General features: G+C 33.2%; 2 protein-coding genes and 1 long non-coding RNA gene across 3 annotated transcripts in view; 2 read left to right on the plus strand and 1 right to left on the minus strand.

Annotated features, from left to right (window-relative positions):
- Window positions 1–5,609, plus strand: part of LOC127730255 (cysteine sulfinic acid decarboxylase-like) — a 29,226-nt gene extending 23,617 nt beyond the window's left edge. Inside the window, exons 8-15 of the mRNA XM_052238561.1 lie at window positions 368–484; window positions 798–862; window positions 1,336–1,414; window positions 2,717–2,798; window positions 3,162–3,279; window positions 4,073–4,127; window positions 4,478–4,567; window positions 5,312–5,609. Of these exons, the coding sequence (XP_052094521.1) occupies window positions 368–484; window positions 798–862; window positions 1,336–1,414; window positions 2,717–2,798; window positions 3,162–3,279; window positions 4,073–4,127; window positions 4,478–4,567; window positions 5,312–5,491 (786 nt within the window). The 3' untranslated portion in view covers window positions 5,492–5,609. The remainder of the gene's footprint in view (window positions 1–367; window positions 485–797; window positions 863–1,335; window positions 1,415–2,716; window positions 2,799–3,161; window positions 3,280–4,072; window positions 4,128–4,477; window positions 4,568–5,311) is intronic.
- LOC127730259 (uncharacterized) overlaps window positions 1–15,055 on the plus strand; it is a 191,592-nt gene that overhangs the window by 47,837 nt on the left and 128,700 nt on the right. The gene's annotated exons all lie outside the window — the stretch shown is intronic.
- The window catches only part of LOC127730240 (fibril-forming collagen alpha chain-like), a 57,150-nt gene continuing 53,464 nt past the window's right edge, over window positions 11,370–15,055 (minus strand). The window contains exons 46-48 of the mRNA XM_052238536.1: window positions 14,718–14,789; window positions 13,103–13,306; window positions 11,370–12,381 (exon numbers count right to left, since the gene is read on the minus strand). Coding sequence (XP_052094496.1) covers window positions 12,235–12,381; window positions 13,103–13,306; window positions 14,718–14,789 — 423 coding nt within the window. The 3' untranslated portion in view covers window positions 11,370–12,234. The remainder of the gene's footprint in view (window positions 12,382–13,102; window positions 13,307–14,717; window positions 14,790–15,055) is intronic.

Consider the following 15,055-nt stretch of genomic DNA (forward strand, 5'->3'; position numbering starts at 1 on the left):
AATCAGAAATTTCATAATGCATCGTAACTGCGAAAAGACAAGTTCAATATGAATTCCTATATCTTTTTTTACGGTAAGTTTCTTGGTTTAAACGAAGAATTTAAATCGTTTAATAAAAGTGTTATGAACTGGCTGTTTCTGTATTGGCCACGTTATAGATTCTCGATCAGCTGTATTGGTCCTCGACTCTACGAGTCTCGGGGCCAATACTGCTTACCTCGAATCTATAACAGGGCCAATACAGAAACAGCCAGTTAATAACACTATATTATTGACCATAAAAATTAAAAAAAAAACTAAAGGATTGCACGTACCTCAAGTAGTGTATAGTTTACTTATCTTAATATCAATCTTTTTAATTACTAAGAAAACTACACCCGTCATGTTTATGGCGACATGTGGAACTACAGTGCTTGGTGCTTATGACGATTTGGAAGCTGTAGCTGATGTTTGTAAGCGTCATAATGTATGGATGCACGTAGATGTAAGTACTGTTTAAAAATATGTTAAGTTGTCTTATGACAAAAACACAGATAAAGAAAAAAAAGTTAATGAAAAATATTTACGCTTGTTTTACTGTAGTGTAAAGTTCAAATTCGTTATTTGTATCTGTTTTTAATATGAATTTTTCAAGCTTCATGGTGTTATATAACTTCTGAAATTGGATGTTTCACATTATACCAGTCAGCTTTCTTTCATGTTACTTTTACAATTGGCACATGATTCGGATGTTATCGGCAGTTAGAATGTTTTTTATATACAAGATGGTGCTGATTTGTTAAATCTTATTTCTGTAGGCAGCTTGGGGAGGTGGTGTTATGCTGTCGGATAAGTTGAAACATTTAACAAAAGGAGTCGAGAGGTAATAAATAATTTAAAACTACATGTATTATTTAACAAAACTTATAAGAAAATCTTTACATCTAGTGTAAGCAAGGACATCCAGGCATATGACGAAGTTCCACACATTCAACTTAATACATTTAGTTTAAATTAACATTCTAAAACGTATATAAAATAAACGTATTTGTGTGACGTTGTCAAATGAGAGTTGTCTTAACACTAGCGGCTTCTGAAAACAACGCTGTAGACGCCTACGACCTCTTTGGATTTTCTGTAGGGTACGGACTTTAAAGACTCCTTCCGATTTGAATGAATAGTTAAAATGAAAGCATAATTCATTTTAAGTCATGTGTTTTCTTTTTAATTTTGGTATTTGTCATCTTTTGTCAAGCAGTATATATATGTACATGTACTTAGATAGTTTCAACATTTTCGTTTCGTTTTTTTTTTAATTTAGATTTTAAAATGTAATATCTTTCTTTCGATTTATAGATCGGATTCTGTAGCATGGAATATACATAAAATGTCTGGGGCTGGTATTCAGTGTTCTGCATTGGTTGTAAAAGAAAAGGTACGTTCATATAGAACATTATTACAAAAACGGAGAAAGTATGATCTAACCACTTGTTTTGTCCATTGTTTTTTTGTACGTATTATAAATGATTATACATGTAATTAGTCTGTCAAATAGTAACATCATTTATAGTATTTATATTGTTATGCCCCGACGTAGGCAAAGGGGGCATTAAGTGTTACCCTTGACCGTCCGTCCTTCTGTCTTTCCGTCTTTCCGTGTTTCTGTCCTTCCGTCCGTCCCATTTTTGTTTTCGCACTCTTACTTAAGTTTTCCTTATCCAAATTTGATGACACTCGTACACAATGCTAAGCACCTATACTCGCAGACAGCTTTCGAATTTGGACAGTGAGTCACTTACGGTTCTAGAGTTATACCCTTTTTAACTAGCAGAATTGCAAAAATTGAGCGGGGGCATTCTTGTCCCCAGACATAATCTTCTTTTATTTAATTTATCTTGCATAATCGCCGTAGACCTTCACACTTTTTGCATTTATGAAAAAGGGGCAAATACTGCCAAAATATACCTTATTTTGAGATCTTGTCTTTACATTGGCAAATGTGGAAAAGCTGTACAATAATAAAATGACCATAACAAGCAAAGCAAAGATCAAAGAACAGTTTTCAATTGTCTGAGTTGGGTTTATTGTATACATTACAATACAGAGAAGGGATGTTCTATAAACCCCCGTATCCCTTAAGTTTTCTTGTGTTTGTCCAAATGTTAAAAAGATGCCTCTATATTCTAGTCTTGGCTATGAATGCACGATTCATGACGTCTTCGTACCCATCTAAAGAACTTTTAACAGATTTGTGAGTTAATGCATTTTAAATAAATGCGAGAAAACATCAAGAGCCCAGCTCACGGTCTTCGACAATAAACAAGTATCAAGCTCTACATCTTCATGAGTATAGGCAATTAATTATTTGGAAAAAAATAAGTGACTTAATTCTCTAAATAACAAATTAAAAACAAACATTAAGATATAAATAACATGGGACATTCACATTAAGGTTTGTATGGGTAATCTAGATTGTTACCTCTTCCTGAGTTTGCTCTTGATTAAGGGTGTCCGTGAAGGGGAATAGAGTATTTGCCACGGATTAGAGTCCCTTATGGGGGTTTTAACGACCTTGACTGACTATAGAGCCCTCGCACGGTCGGTGGATTAGAGTAAACTTTTATCTCCCTCGTATTAACCTATCAAAATCTGGTATTTTGACATGCAGTATTATAATTTCTTTTATCAGTCAAGAAATACTAGAATGATATTAATGATAGTATTGTCTTTCGAATAGGGGTTTCTAGAAAAATGCAATGCGTACAGAGCAGAGTATCTGTTTCAACCAGATAAACTGTACGACACGGAATATGATATAGGTGAGTTTTATACTTCATAAATATCGTGGTACATTTCTAAACAATGCCTGCAAAAGAACATAAAAAAAAAGAAAAAAACACAGGCTGTAGTGTATTTAAATTTGTTTATTCAAGAAATACTAGAATGATAATACATATGAAACGGAAATTTTTGATAATGTAAATAACCCACGAGTATTCAGGTAACAATACTATTTAGGTATGGTAACTTTATAATGATGGTTTCATAGATGCATAATCCATAATCGCCACAAACTCGAGAGGTGACGGGTCAAACCAAAGTCTTTAAATTGGTATTTGCTGCTTCTCCACCACGCTTTTTGTAATTTTGCCAACCGATATTCCATAGCAGGTATTTTTCAGGGGACAGGACAGTCCAGTGTGGTCGTAAAAATGATGTCTTAAAAGTATGGTTGATGTGGAAGGGTCGTGGTGACAAAGCAATGGCTGCAAGGGTAGAAAAGGCATTTGAAAATGCTAAGTAAGCTGTAATTAACAACTTGTATGGTCAAATAAGTTACATTAACACTGGTCCTTCGATATATCTTTCACGTGGTGAGGTTACTTTGAATAACAGTATAGAAAACAACTCTTCTTCAACACGAAACTGTGAAAAATAGAAGTTTAGATATGACTCCAAGGGTCATCCTATCACATGGGTCCCCAAGCGAAACAACATGAGACTGTGAAACATGGAAATTTAGATAATGTCCCTAGGGTCATGCTATCACAGGGGTCCTCTAGGTGATACATGGAAGTTTAGATATGGTCCCTAGGGTCATGTTATCACAGGGGTCCCCTAGGACCAATCAACATCATTCAAGACCCGAACGTTTATAAACTTCGAGTACTTTTACAGTTCTTTGTGTATTTTGTTTTATGTTAGTTTTTTATTGTGTGCTTCGTGCCAATCTTATGAGTAAGCCATTTCAAACTGATGTTTTCTGTTTGTTCAGTGTTGTGTTGTTTCACCACTGACCCAGGAAAAGGGAGAGGGGTGGTTGAGCGCTCACAAATATATTTTAACCTATCCACATTCTGTATGCGCCTTTTCCAAGTCTTCAGTGTAATTCAGTGGTAGTCGTTGATTGCTTTCTGTCATATGTTTAAGGTAAACTGTTGTGTATATAAATCAGGCCGGTTGTTTTTTAAGTATTATTTGTTTCACATTTTGCGATTTTGGGGCCTTTACAGCTCACTATGCGACTGATGATTGTATTAAACGATTGCGATAATATAAAATCAAGAATAAAAATAAACCAATTTACTTGTAGATATTTGACAGAAAAGGTTAGATCAACAGAAGGATTTCGTTTAGTTTTGCCTGAGGTATATCAAATAAATTTAAGTAAAGTTTATAATGTTTTATCAAACTGAAACAATTATAAAGTTTAGTATAAAGTTTAGTATAAAGTAGTTAAAGTAGGAGTTATCGATTTTACCGATTTAAAAATTGATTTTTATTTGTATACGGGTTTAATATTTTAAATTTAATGATATGAAGTCCATTTAAATTAATCAGAAACGTTTGGGAAAATGGGAAAAAAAGGATTTGAACACCATATCTTGAAACTGTATTTGAGTTATTTTAAGAGAGACATTGTGCCAATATAGTAAAAGCTTTACATTCATTTTGTGAGCTAGTCTACAGTTGTTTGAATTAACTTTAAACATTTCAGTATCAGTGCACAAACATTTCATTTTGGTACATTCCACCACGGCTACGAGGTAAAGAAGAAACACCAGAGTGGTGGCAAGAAGTGGCAAAGGTAAACTGCGCGCCTTCTTGTTAACAATAATGAATACAAAAAGTATTGACCAACAGACGGAAATCCGAAAATTAGTTAATTCGAATTCAGGACATGTCACATACAAATAAAATTAACTACACAAAGGATTAAAAGATGATCATCAAATGATTTCCGATAAACAATAATGTCATCAAGATAACACTATAATATGCAATTGAAGTCCGCTATAACTGCTGGTATTGAATGATAAGCCATATCCAAGTCCATTGATGAGAACCACTGAGATCCGAGATCCACACATAGCATCCAAATTATCTTCAATTCCCGGTATCGGATACGAATCTTTTGTATTCTTTTCATCTTATTTCCTGTAATCAACACATATATACATCAAACACTCGGATATCTTTAACAAACACTACTTGAAATGCGATTATTTAGAAAATGAACTATAAGAAATTTACTACACCAGCATCTTATATCAGTAAACTAAAAAATAAAGTTCTTGTTAACAGACATCAAAGGTTGATCAATGTTATTGAATTCGGATAAATGAAAATTGGAAAACAATTGTAGTAAGTGTGTAAGAAACTAGATTGTAGACATATCAGGTCATAATGATTCTGTATTCGTTATACGACTTGATTAACAGTGTTGGTTCTCATATCATATTTCTTTTTCGTGTTGAAATATGTTTTCTATAGTTTGCTACTAAGCATTTTATGTCATTTTAATATTATGATATCTATGTATATTCCACAGATAGCACCAAATATAAAAGCTCGAATGATGCTTAAGGGATCCATGATGATTGGTTATCAACCGATGTCAACAAAAGGATTGGTCAATTTCTTCAGAGTTATAGTGGGTAACCCTCTCTGTGAAAAATCAGACATGGATTTTATTGTAGAAGAAATCGCGAGACTTGGAGAATCTGTATGAAGTTTTCAAGTTACAAGAAATTTAGTCGTACATAAGTTATAGGCAGATGCAGATATCAATTAAGTGCTTTGCAAAACGTAAACTATATTTCATATTATAAAATTATCTATAAATGGAATAGTTTTGATATTTTCGTTCGGCACAGTGTTGATTCTTAATCTTCAATATTTCCTTTTATAAAGTAGAAAATTGTAATATAGTACGTGAAACTTTGAAAAAATGCAAATGACCTTGTTTGAGCGTGACTGTACTTTGTGCATCAAAAGTTCTCTTTTTGATAGATGGACTATGAATGCGTGGGCAGTGAAACATACTGGTAAAAAAGTTACCCGTCCACAGGCACTTGTCTTTGAAATTTGTTTTCCTATATATAAATAAGAAGATGTGGTATGAGTGCCAATGAGACAACTATCCATCCAAGTATATACCTTGATATAACACAATTTCAGATTTCAGAGACAAGTGCCTTTGTACTCATCCCATGATTTGTTTGCATAGTTAACACAACAGTCACTCTTTCAGTAGGAGGCCGGTCGGAGTCCTAATGGTCTAAGAAGTTGATCTACAATGATCGCTAACCTGTCGACCCTTAGGTTGCAGTTCTAACCCCGCTAGTTGCAGGTGCGTTCAACTCTGATCTAAATAGACTACCATTGTCTGTCTGCCTTCCGACAGTCGGTGGTTCTATCCGAGTACTAGGGCTTAATTCCTTCACCAATAACCACTGACCACCCTGAAATAGTCAAGTGTGCCGAAAGCTGCGTTAAACAGTAACAATCAATCAATCAATCAATCAATCTTTCAATCTCTCAGTAGGTGGTAAACAAGGGTATTCTTGATTAAATAGTCCAGTTAGAAAATAAAGTCTTTATAAATTGTTCTTGTAAACACCCAATTATATACGCCGTAAAGATAACAATTGTCAAATATCAACCCCGTCGACAACGTCCTAGCCAAGGTATACATTTTGAAATGCCAATTCATCATGCATGGGTCTTCTTTTGGTGTGATGAACCCATGCAGGAAAAACATCACCAGCATAAAAATTACTGAAAAGAAAATCTTGTCAACGACTTGGTTTCAGTAACAATAGAAAATGTAAGATAACTAGATTTTGTAAGGTAGGCGAATCAAATTTTTAAACAATCAGAAATGGTCCGTGGGTGTTTTAAAGAAGACAGATCGGTTTTTGGTCATATATTTTCGTGCGTCGAACTGAAATAATAATATCTAATTCTTTCAAGTTAGGCTTTAAATTAAAATACGTTCACACTTGTCCTAAAGTCAGGAAAGGCAGCATACTAGATTACAAAATTTGTGATATGTACAGGTGCCAAAACAGAACTGCTGTTTGAAAGAATGCGTATTTTGGTATGTGGTTTTAGGAAGCGTGTGTCATGACATCAAGTGGATTTTACAAGATAAGCTGCAGCTGAAATTTCAACAGCTAGACGTTGCCATGATCATGTCGACATACTTAAAAAAGAGGACAGACAAGTGCGTTGTAGCATTTCGCGTTGATATTTGGCGGACAACCACGCAGGTTTCTATTAAGGAATGCACAGGTGAAATTCGCCTTTTTTGTTGTTAAAAAAATCTCTATGCTTGTTTCAAGATAAGCATCTTCGCTAGAGAGGAGGGATTGGATCGTAACCCTTGGCTAGCGAAGATGCAAGATAAGTTGTGTATTTTTATTTGAAGTTGTTCCGATCCCGACTTTTATTTTACTGGTTAGTTAAGAAAACAATCTTCGGCAAGCATAAAGAGATTGCAAAGTGCTATTTTCTTTGAACCCATACAAACATGCGTCTCATGAATACATTTCGAGGCTTCAAGACAAAATAAAAAACTTGCTTAAAGATTTTGATGGTGGATGGCTGTTTAACGTCCAGTTGCTAAATAAATGCATATTTAGGAACATGTAAATGGAACTATGTCTAATAACCATGCGTTGAAATACACAAATACGCTGAGTCGGATTTTTAACGTGATGGTTCACAAGGTAACAATCCGCTGAACTTCAAATTCAAGCAGACCAGTCTTTGTTCCTTCTCTTTAATGTCGCATTATTTTTAACATTTTCTGCACTTTCAAAGGAATAGATTTTGTCCAATTTCCAACCCCCCCCCCCCCCCCCCCGTAACGCGTTGCGGGGGACATGGAAAAACCGGGCGTCCGTGCGTCCGTCCGGTCTTGTTAGCGCTCTCTATTTAGGTTAATATCAGCAATATCTCGGACAAGTTCTATAATGGTGGCCGATCGACTTTTTTTTTAAAGAGTTATGCCCCTTGGAAATACTAAATTTATGGAAAATGGCCTCGTTAGCGCTCTCACGGGTACAATTCTTGCCAGATTTTTATAAAACTTATACTATAGGTTAATATCAGCAATATCTCGGACAAGTTCTATAATAGTGGACGATCGACTTTTTTTAAAAGAGTTATGCCCCTTGGAAATATGAAATACGTGCAACGCTGGGGACATTGAAACTCTGTTCTTTTACTTTTTTAAGTCTTGAGTTATTTGGAAAATTTTGCGAAAGCTAAAGCGGGTAACTCCTTCCTATCTAACTTGACGAAAAAGGTGCACTCGTTCAGTCCATTTTTATTACAAAAAGCGATTTTTGGAGGGTTTCTTATTGTCGAGTTGTAAGTTCAGAGTTGAAAAGGCAGAGTTGCGAGTTAAGAAAGTCGAGTTGCGAGTTACGAAGGTCGAGTCGCGAGTTACGAAGGTCGAGTTGAGAGTTACGAAGGTCGAGTTGCGAGTTACAAAAATATTATGTTTCTCTAATTTCTTAAGAATTATATATATATAAACGGTCGTGTCGTCTGATTTTTTAAAAAGAATTTTCAGGTTTACTTCGCATTTAATAAACAAAGCATACATGTACCCTTTACTTAGATATACACTCCCGGTATTTTGATTGCAAGATTTGAAAGAGTTATGTGATACTTATTTATAAGAGTCTATATGTTGCAAAGTCACGCACGCTTAAATTTCTTTCATGCATGAGAGTGACATTGTTCATTTTCTAAAATAAAACAAGATATACTGTAGATATAAGACAAAATGTATACCGTACTGAACAAATCAAGCATAAGAGAATAAATCATGTAAACAAATGAAATATACTTGCAAATTATCGAAATCTCACAGAATATGGCAGTGAGTTAGGACTAAAGTAAATACTTATCAAAGGTACCAGGCTTATAATATTTTCCACGCCAGACGTGCGTTTCGTCTATACAAGACTCATCAGTGACGCTTGAATAAAGGATATTCATTAGCATACCAAGTGCTAACTCTTCGTCTTTCGCAAAGGTTTAGGGTGATATAGGCACAATTGCACATTTAACTTAGGAAAATATCTCATGAATAAAGGTACCAGGCTTATAATATTTTCTACGCCAGACGTGCGTTTCGTCTATACAAGACTCATCAGTGACGCTTGAATAAAGGATATTCATTAGCATACCAAGTGCTGACTCTTCGTCTTTCGCAAAGGTTTATGGTGGTATAGGCACAATTACACATTTAACTTAGGAAAATATCTCATGAATAAAGGTACCAGGCTTATACTATTTTCTACGCCAGACGTGCGTTTCGTCTATACAAGACTCATCAGTGACGCTTGAATAAAGGATATTCATTAGCATACCAAGTGCTAACTCTTCGTCTTTCGCAAAGGTTTAGGGTGATATAGGCACAATTGCACATTTAACTTAGGAAATTGTCTCATGAATTAGTCAGAAATGTGATATGCTATGTGCTTTATGTGATAAATTAAATAATTTTGAACTTTGCTAACTTTGTGATTCAACCCCAAGCGGAGAGTGCATATATATATATATATACCATCGAGTTGTTCAATGTATGTATATCTGAATACTACAACGCAAAAATAAGCATGCTATAGATGTCTTTCTATGGCATTATGGTAACTTCCTGGCATAGGAGATCATAATATGGATTATTTTTTTTTAATTTGGAAAGACGTTATTCTACAATAAGCTATTTGTAACTTTGAATTTTGACGTTCAGGCATGCAAATCACTAGGATTTTTTTCCTGTTAAACGGACATTAAAATCTCAAGCTACGTTTGGTAAAAGCTTGACATTTGCCTCAAAAGAAATAACAAAGAAAATAAATTTTACCCCAATTTCAGTTAAACAATAGCTATAGTGACAAAGCGGCTTCATAATTGGTTGTCAAGAATCATGTGATTGTTTTAATAGTCTATGATAAATTCTTGACAGATCTACATAGGACACATTTAATGATACATGCTCTAACTAGCCCTTTGGTCATGTAGTCATGTTATTACTACAATCACAGCCAATCCCACCCACATTTTGAACCCTATTGTGAAATAAATACTTTACTGTATTAAGGCCTTGATACACTATTATGTGCAATGTTAAAAATTGTAGAAAGATTTAGCACAAAATTCAGTTATTTTGAACTTAACTAAAAGCATAAAAATTGAACAAACTAACATGTCTTTTGTCTGTTGCTGATGCATAGAGATATACATTACATGCTCTTTTTCATGGAAAACAAGAATATGTGTCTATAGGACGTCATTCCCCAGTCACACTATCTGATTTTCATGTTCAATAAGCTGTATGGCTGAGTCGAAACCTTTATTTGGTGAATATTTTAAAATTGACATAGGAATGAACATGACTTTGTGTACTAAGATTCAAGTTGATGTGACCAAACATATAAGAAATATTGTAATATTGTTTTAAGTGGTTGAAACATTTTTAAAACCTCATTAATTTTCTTCAAAACCAATCCATATTTTTACTTATTTCTTTAACGACTGTTTTTTTTCACCATCTTCTACACCAATAAACACAGTTTTTTTTCTAATAAACTCGTGTGCCATTGATAAACTTGTGTGTTAAGGATACAATCTGAGGAAAGACGAAATTGAGTTTACTTACATTTTGAAAAGCTCACATTATAACGGACTATACGGTATTGGTTTTTCTCATTTTTGAAAGTCGTACGGTTGCCTATAATTGCTAACATCCATTTCATTTGAACTCTCATTGGCAATGATACCACATTTCCTTAATTTTATATATGTGTACTAGGTTCTTTGTTTCAACTTGTTGAGACCACAATTTCATGGAAAATTACCTTAAACCAAAACTTTCCCTTCTTTTATCCCAACTTTGACCTGATACAGTACAGGCAGATGAACTGATTGACTAACAGATGAACAAACACAACAACATATTGCCCTGCTACTATTTTGGGCAAGGCATAAAAGCCTTGAAATATTAAAGCTATTTGTCCCAAATGGCCAATATGACAGTGGGAGATGGACTCTTATTATTATTATTGAATTTCCATGTACAAAATGTATTAGTACCGGTATGTTAAATCTGGTAGGTGTAAAAGCAATTACTGTGGGCTAGATGACCCTCACTTGAAAGAAAAGTCAACCAGCAGTGGTATAGATTTAGTCTACCAGCAGTGGTATCAATCTATAAGTGATAGTTATTATATCTAAAATGGTGGGTATGAGTAATCCACTCAGAAACTCTGCAAATTTAAGATTTTCTAATTTTTTACTGTTATAATTCACTGTTATAAACTATATTTTTTTATCTTTTACTGCTTTGTACATAAATCACGCTCTAATTTTTCTTGTTTGAATTGTTTTAGATTTGTCATTTCGGGGCCTTTTATAGCTTGCTATGTGTTATGCTCATTGTTGAAGGCAAGATAGTGACCTATAGATGTTAACTTCAATGTCATTTGGTCTCTGGTGGAGAGTTGTCTCATTAACAATCATACCACATCTTCTTGATTTAATAATAGCAGTAAACTTTTAACTTCTGTCATATTAAAGAAATATACAAATAATTTTATGAAATTTTATTCCATAGACTGTATTATCAATGAAGCAATAAAATGATGCTGTAAACATATAAAAAAAAATGAGTTCCTTGAGAGAACGTTCCTGTTTTATATAAAATAAAACAATATATAATCATATAAAAAAATTCACATTTAACTCACAGTTCCTTTAAGTATTTATGAAATTTTCAGGCATGAATGATATTTTCAGGCATGAATGATTTTCAGAGTCCAGATTGTTATAGTTCTAATGTATAACTGATTTTTCATTATAAAATATGAGCTTTTTAGTTGTGTCCAGTTTCCTATATGTAAAAAAACAATATTACATATTGAGAAAGACTTATACATACAAACAATCTAAAATACAATTTAATTTTATAAAATAAGATATTGCACACATTTACTTAAAAAATCTTTTTCTCTCTCCCTCACATACACATTTGGACGGAATTGAAAGGGAAGCCAACATACAATCATCACATCACAATATCTGCAATGTAATCCACATTATCAAGTTGCCATGATGGAATTTAAACAAAAATAAATATTTGCCATGATTTTTACAAATTATACATTAATGGTGTCTCAGAAAATCTTCCATTACTTTTTATCTGTGCCATGATTTATACAAGTAATGAAAGAGCTTCGGAAAAACACTTCAATGATTATGTTATGGTCCCATTCATAAATGATCTTAATGTCTCCTAACCTAAACCAAGATCAAGGGACCAGTGTTCATTTAACTTCTGCCATGATTTTCTTTCTTTTGCTTTATACATTGCCATGATTTCAAGTTGCCATATAAATATTACTGCCATGACTTCAAGCCAATTCATTAAACTATAAAATTGTATTTTGTCATTTATTATGTATTAAAACACACTTCTCCTATGCTTAAAGCAAATTCTTGATTTTCTAGTCCAACATCTTTGAGTTTTATGTCCAAAATAGGTAGCACTTCTGATCTTTCTGATTTTATATCAAAGACCATCTCTCCCCATTGGTTATTTTTCTGAAATTATAAAGAGAAATGATATGATCTATATTTATGAAACACGTATTGACTAAAGATAGGCTAAAAAGAAAATGCTAATATACAAGAACTTTAGCAATTACACATATGGTAGTTCTAATAACAAAATAAAGACAATTGTAAAATAGTAGAATAGAAAATCGTTTAAAATTCTGAAGAAAAAAAAAATCTTTTTACTTTGCTTATCTTATCAGTAGAAGGTATACTAATTTAAATTAAACACAAAATTATGAGTACGAATGAAAGACTTCCTATTATAACAGCAAATATTATGAAGTTTATATTTCGACTCAAAAGAGATGATAAGGACTCATATCTCAATACGTCTACAGCAAGTATACTTAATTGCTTATATCCACGTCATTTGAACTCTGCTGAAAAGTTGTTTTATTGGCAATCGTACTACAACTCCTTATTTTTATATATTTTATGAATAATTGCAAAATAAAATCAAACGAAGTATGTATTGTAAATTTAGAAATTATTGCATGCATTTATTTTTGCGATATTTGAAGAATGGACAAATTTGCAAGATTAATTATTGCGATTTCAGGAAAAGCTGCATCAAGATATATGAAATATATATCAGAATGTGATTTCTTATTATTGTGACACTCACAGGCTCACATTATGCGCATTAATAAAAACCTCCCAATAATTTCTGAATTTAGAGTATTTAAAAAACATTTTGAGAACTTACCTGGCAATTACCAAAGGTATCTACTCTTGCTGATAAAGTTCTATCCTGCTTTTTATCTGTTGTTTCTAATTTATCAAAATCACTGGACATTAGGACAGCACCTTTAGGATCTGAGTTCAAACATTTGTATGTTATTCTCTGTTGTGCCCTTGAGCTGTGCATCTGAAGCATCTTCATTTGTATAGCTTCTATTTTATAGGTAAACTGTCAAATATACACAGAATATCATGTTTGTGATTTTATCAATATACTAAAAAAAATATCAGTAAAATATAATTACTGTTAATATCATTAGACATGATGTATCTCCTAACCACTGACAATTGATATTGTTGGTGGATGTTTTTTAAAAATGGGGAATGTGTCCATGGGACACAGATGATGCCCCCGCTTGCATATAAAGTTATAAAGGGACATAACTCAAGAACTGTAAAATTGACGCTACCCAAATTTGTACTTTATCAGAGTTTTGTGGTAATTAGCATTGTGTATACGTTTCATAACATTTAGTCGAGGCAAATTTTTGGGGGGAGGGGGGTAAAAAGAAATTGTGAGAGAACAGAAACAAAAAATCCAGCAATTTTTCCATTTGTAAAGGGGCATAACTTTAGAACGTTACAAGTGACGCCACCAAAGTTCAAACTTGATCTGTGTTTTGTGGTAATAAGCATTGTGTATAAGTTTCATAACATTTGGTTAAAGAACAGAAACCAAAAAATTAGCAATTTTTCCATTTGTAAAGGGGCATAACTCTAGAAAGGCAAAAGTGACGCCACCAAAATTCAAACTTGGTCTGTGTTTTAAGGTAATAAGCATTGTGTATAAGTGTCATAACATTTGGTTGAGGACATCTAAAGTTAGAGAACGGAAACAAAAAATTCAGCAATTTTTCCATTTGTAAAGGGGCATAACTCTAAAACAGTTAAAGTGACTCCACCAAAATTTAAACTTGAACTGTTTTTTGTGGTAATAAGCATTGTGTATTGTGGTAATAAGCATTGTGTATTGTGGTAATAAGCATTGTGTAAAATTTTCATAACATTTGGTTGAGGCAAACTAAAATAAGAAAACGGAAACACAAAATTCAGCAATTTTTCAATTTGTAAAGGGGCATAACTCAAGAACGCCAAAAGTGACCCCCCCAAAATTCAAACCTGATCTGTGTTTTGTGGTAATTAGCATTGTGTATAAGTTTCATAACATTTGGTCAAGGCAAACTAAAGTTAGAGAATGGAAACCAATTTTGGGACGAACGTATGTATGGATGTACAGAAGGACAAGGGTAAAACTTAATGCCCCCTCTGCTACGGCAGGGGCATAAAAATCAAATTATGATTCAAATTTCCAAATTTCTTGGAAGAAAATGTGTTTCAGAAAAACTATTTTTGGTTCCTCTGTTCCTCTGTATGTTATTGAAAATATTGTTGTTTAGAGCAAAAACAATCCTGATGCCCCCTCCCTTCCTCACACACACACAAAAGAATGCTATGAGTCAATAGGATTGTATTTGTGAAAGATTTTAAAATCTATTCTAAATATTTATGATTCTTTTTACTTTTTTTACAAGAGAGGCCTGTTATAGTATTTCAGAAATTTGATAATCTGTAATACTGACCTCAGAACTTCCTAGAATATCACCTCCAAACCATTGAGCTCTTGTGTCTTTGGTCCACCTTTGTTCTTCGAACTAAAAATAAAAGCAATTTTCAAATTACCAAGAAAAATACAATGAAAAGCTGCACTACAAATGTATATCATATATGATTGTCCCAAACATTTGTAAAATTTTCCATAAGCCAGCAGATTTAAGTAAAGATATTAGTATATCAATTTGTCAAAATAATTGTTTTCCTCTCTAATATCATACTATTAGGTGATTTATCTTATTTTTTAAGTGGACATTTTTTCTGGATTATTTTGATTTCAAAAAGGAACTACGATACTTTAGTCTGG

Source organism: Mytilus californianus, unplaced genomic scaffold (assembly GCF_021869535.1).
Source record: "Mytilus californianus isolate M0D057914Y unplaced genomic scaffold, xbMytCali1.0.p SCAF_2, whole genome shotgun sequence".
NCBI lineage: Eukaryota > Metazoa > Mollusca > Bivalvia > Mytilida > Mytilidae > Mytilus > Mytilus californianus.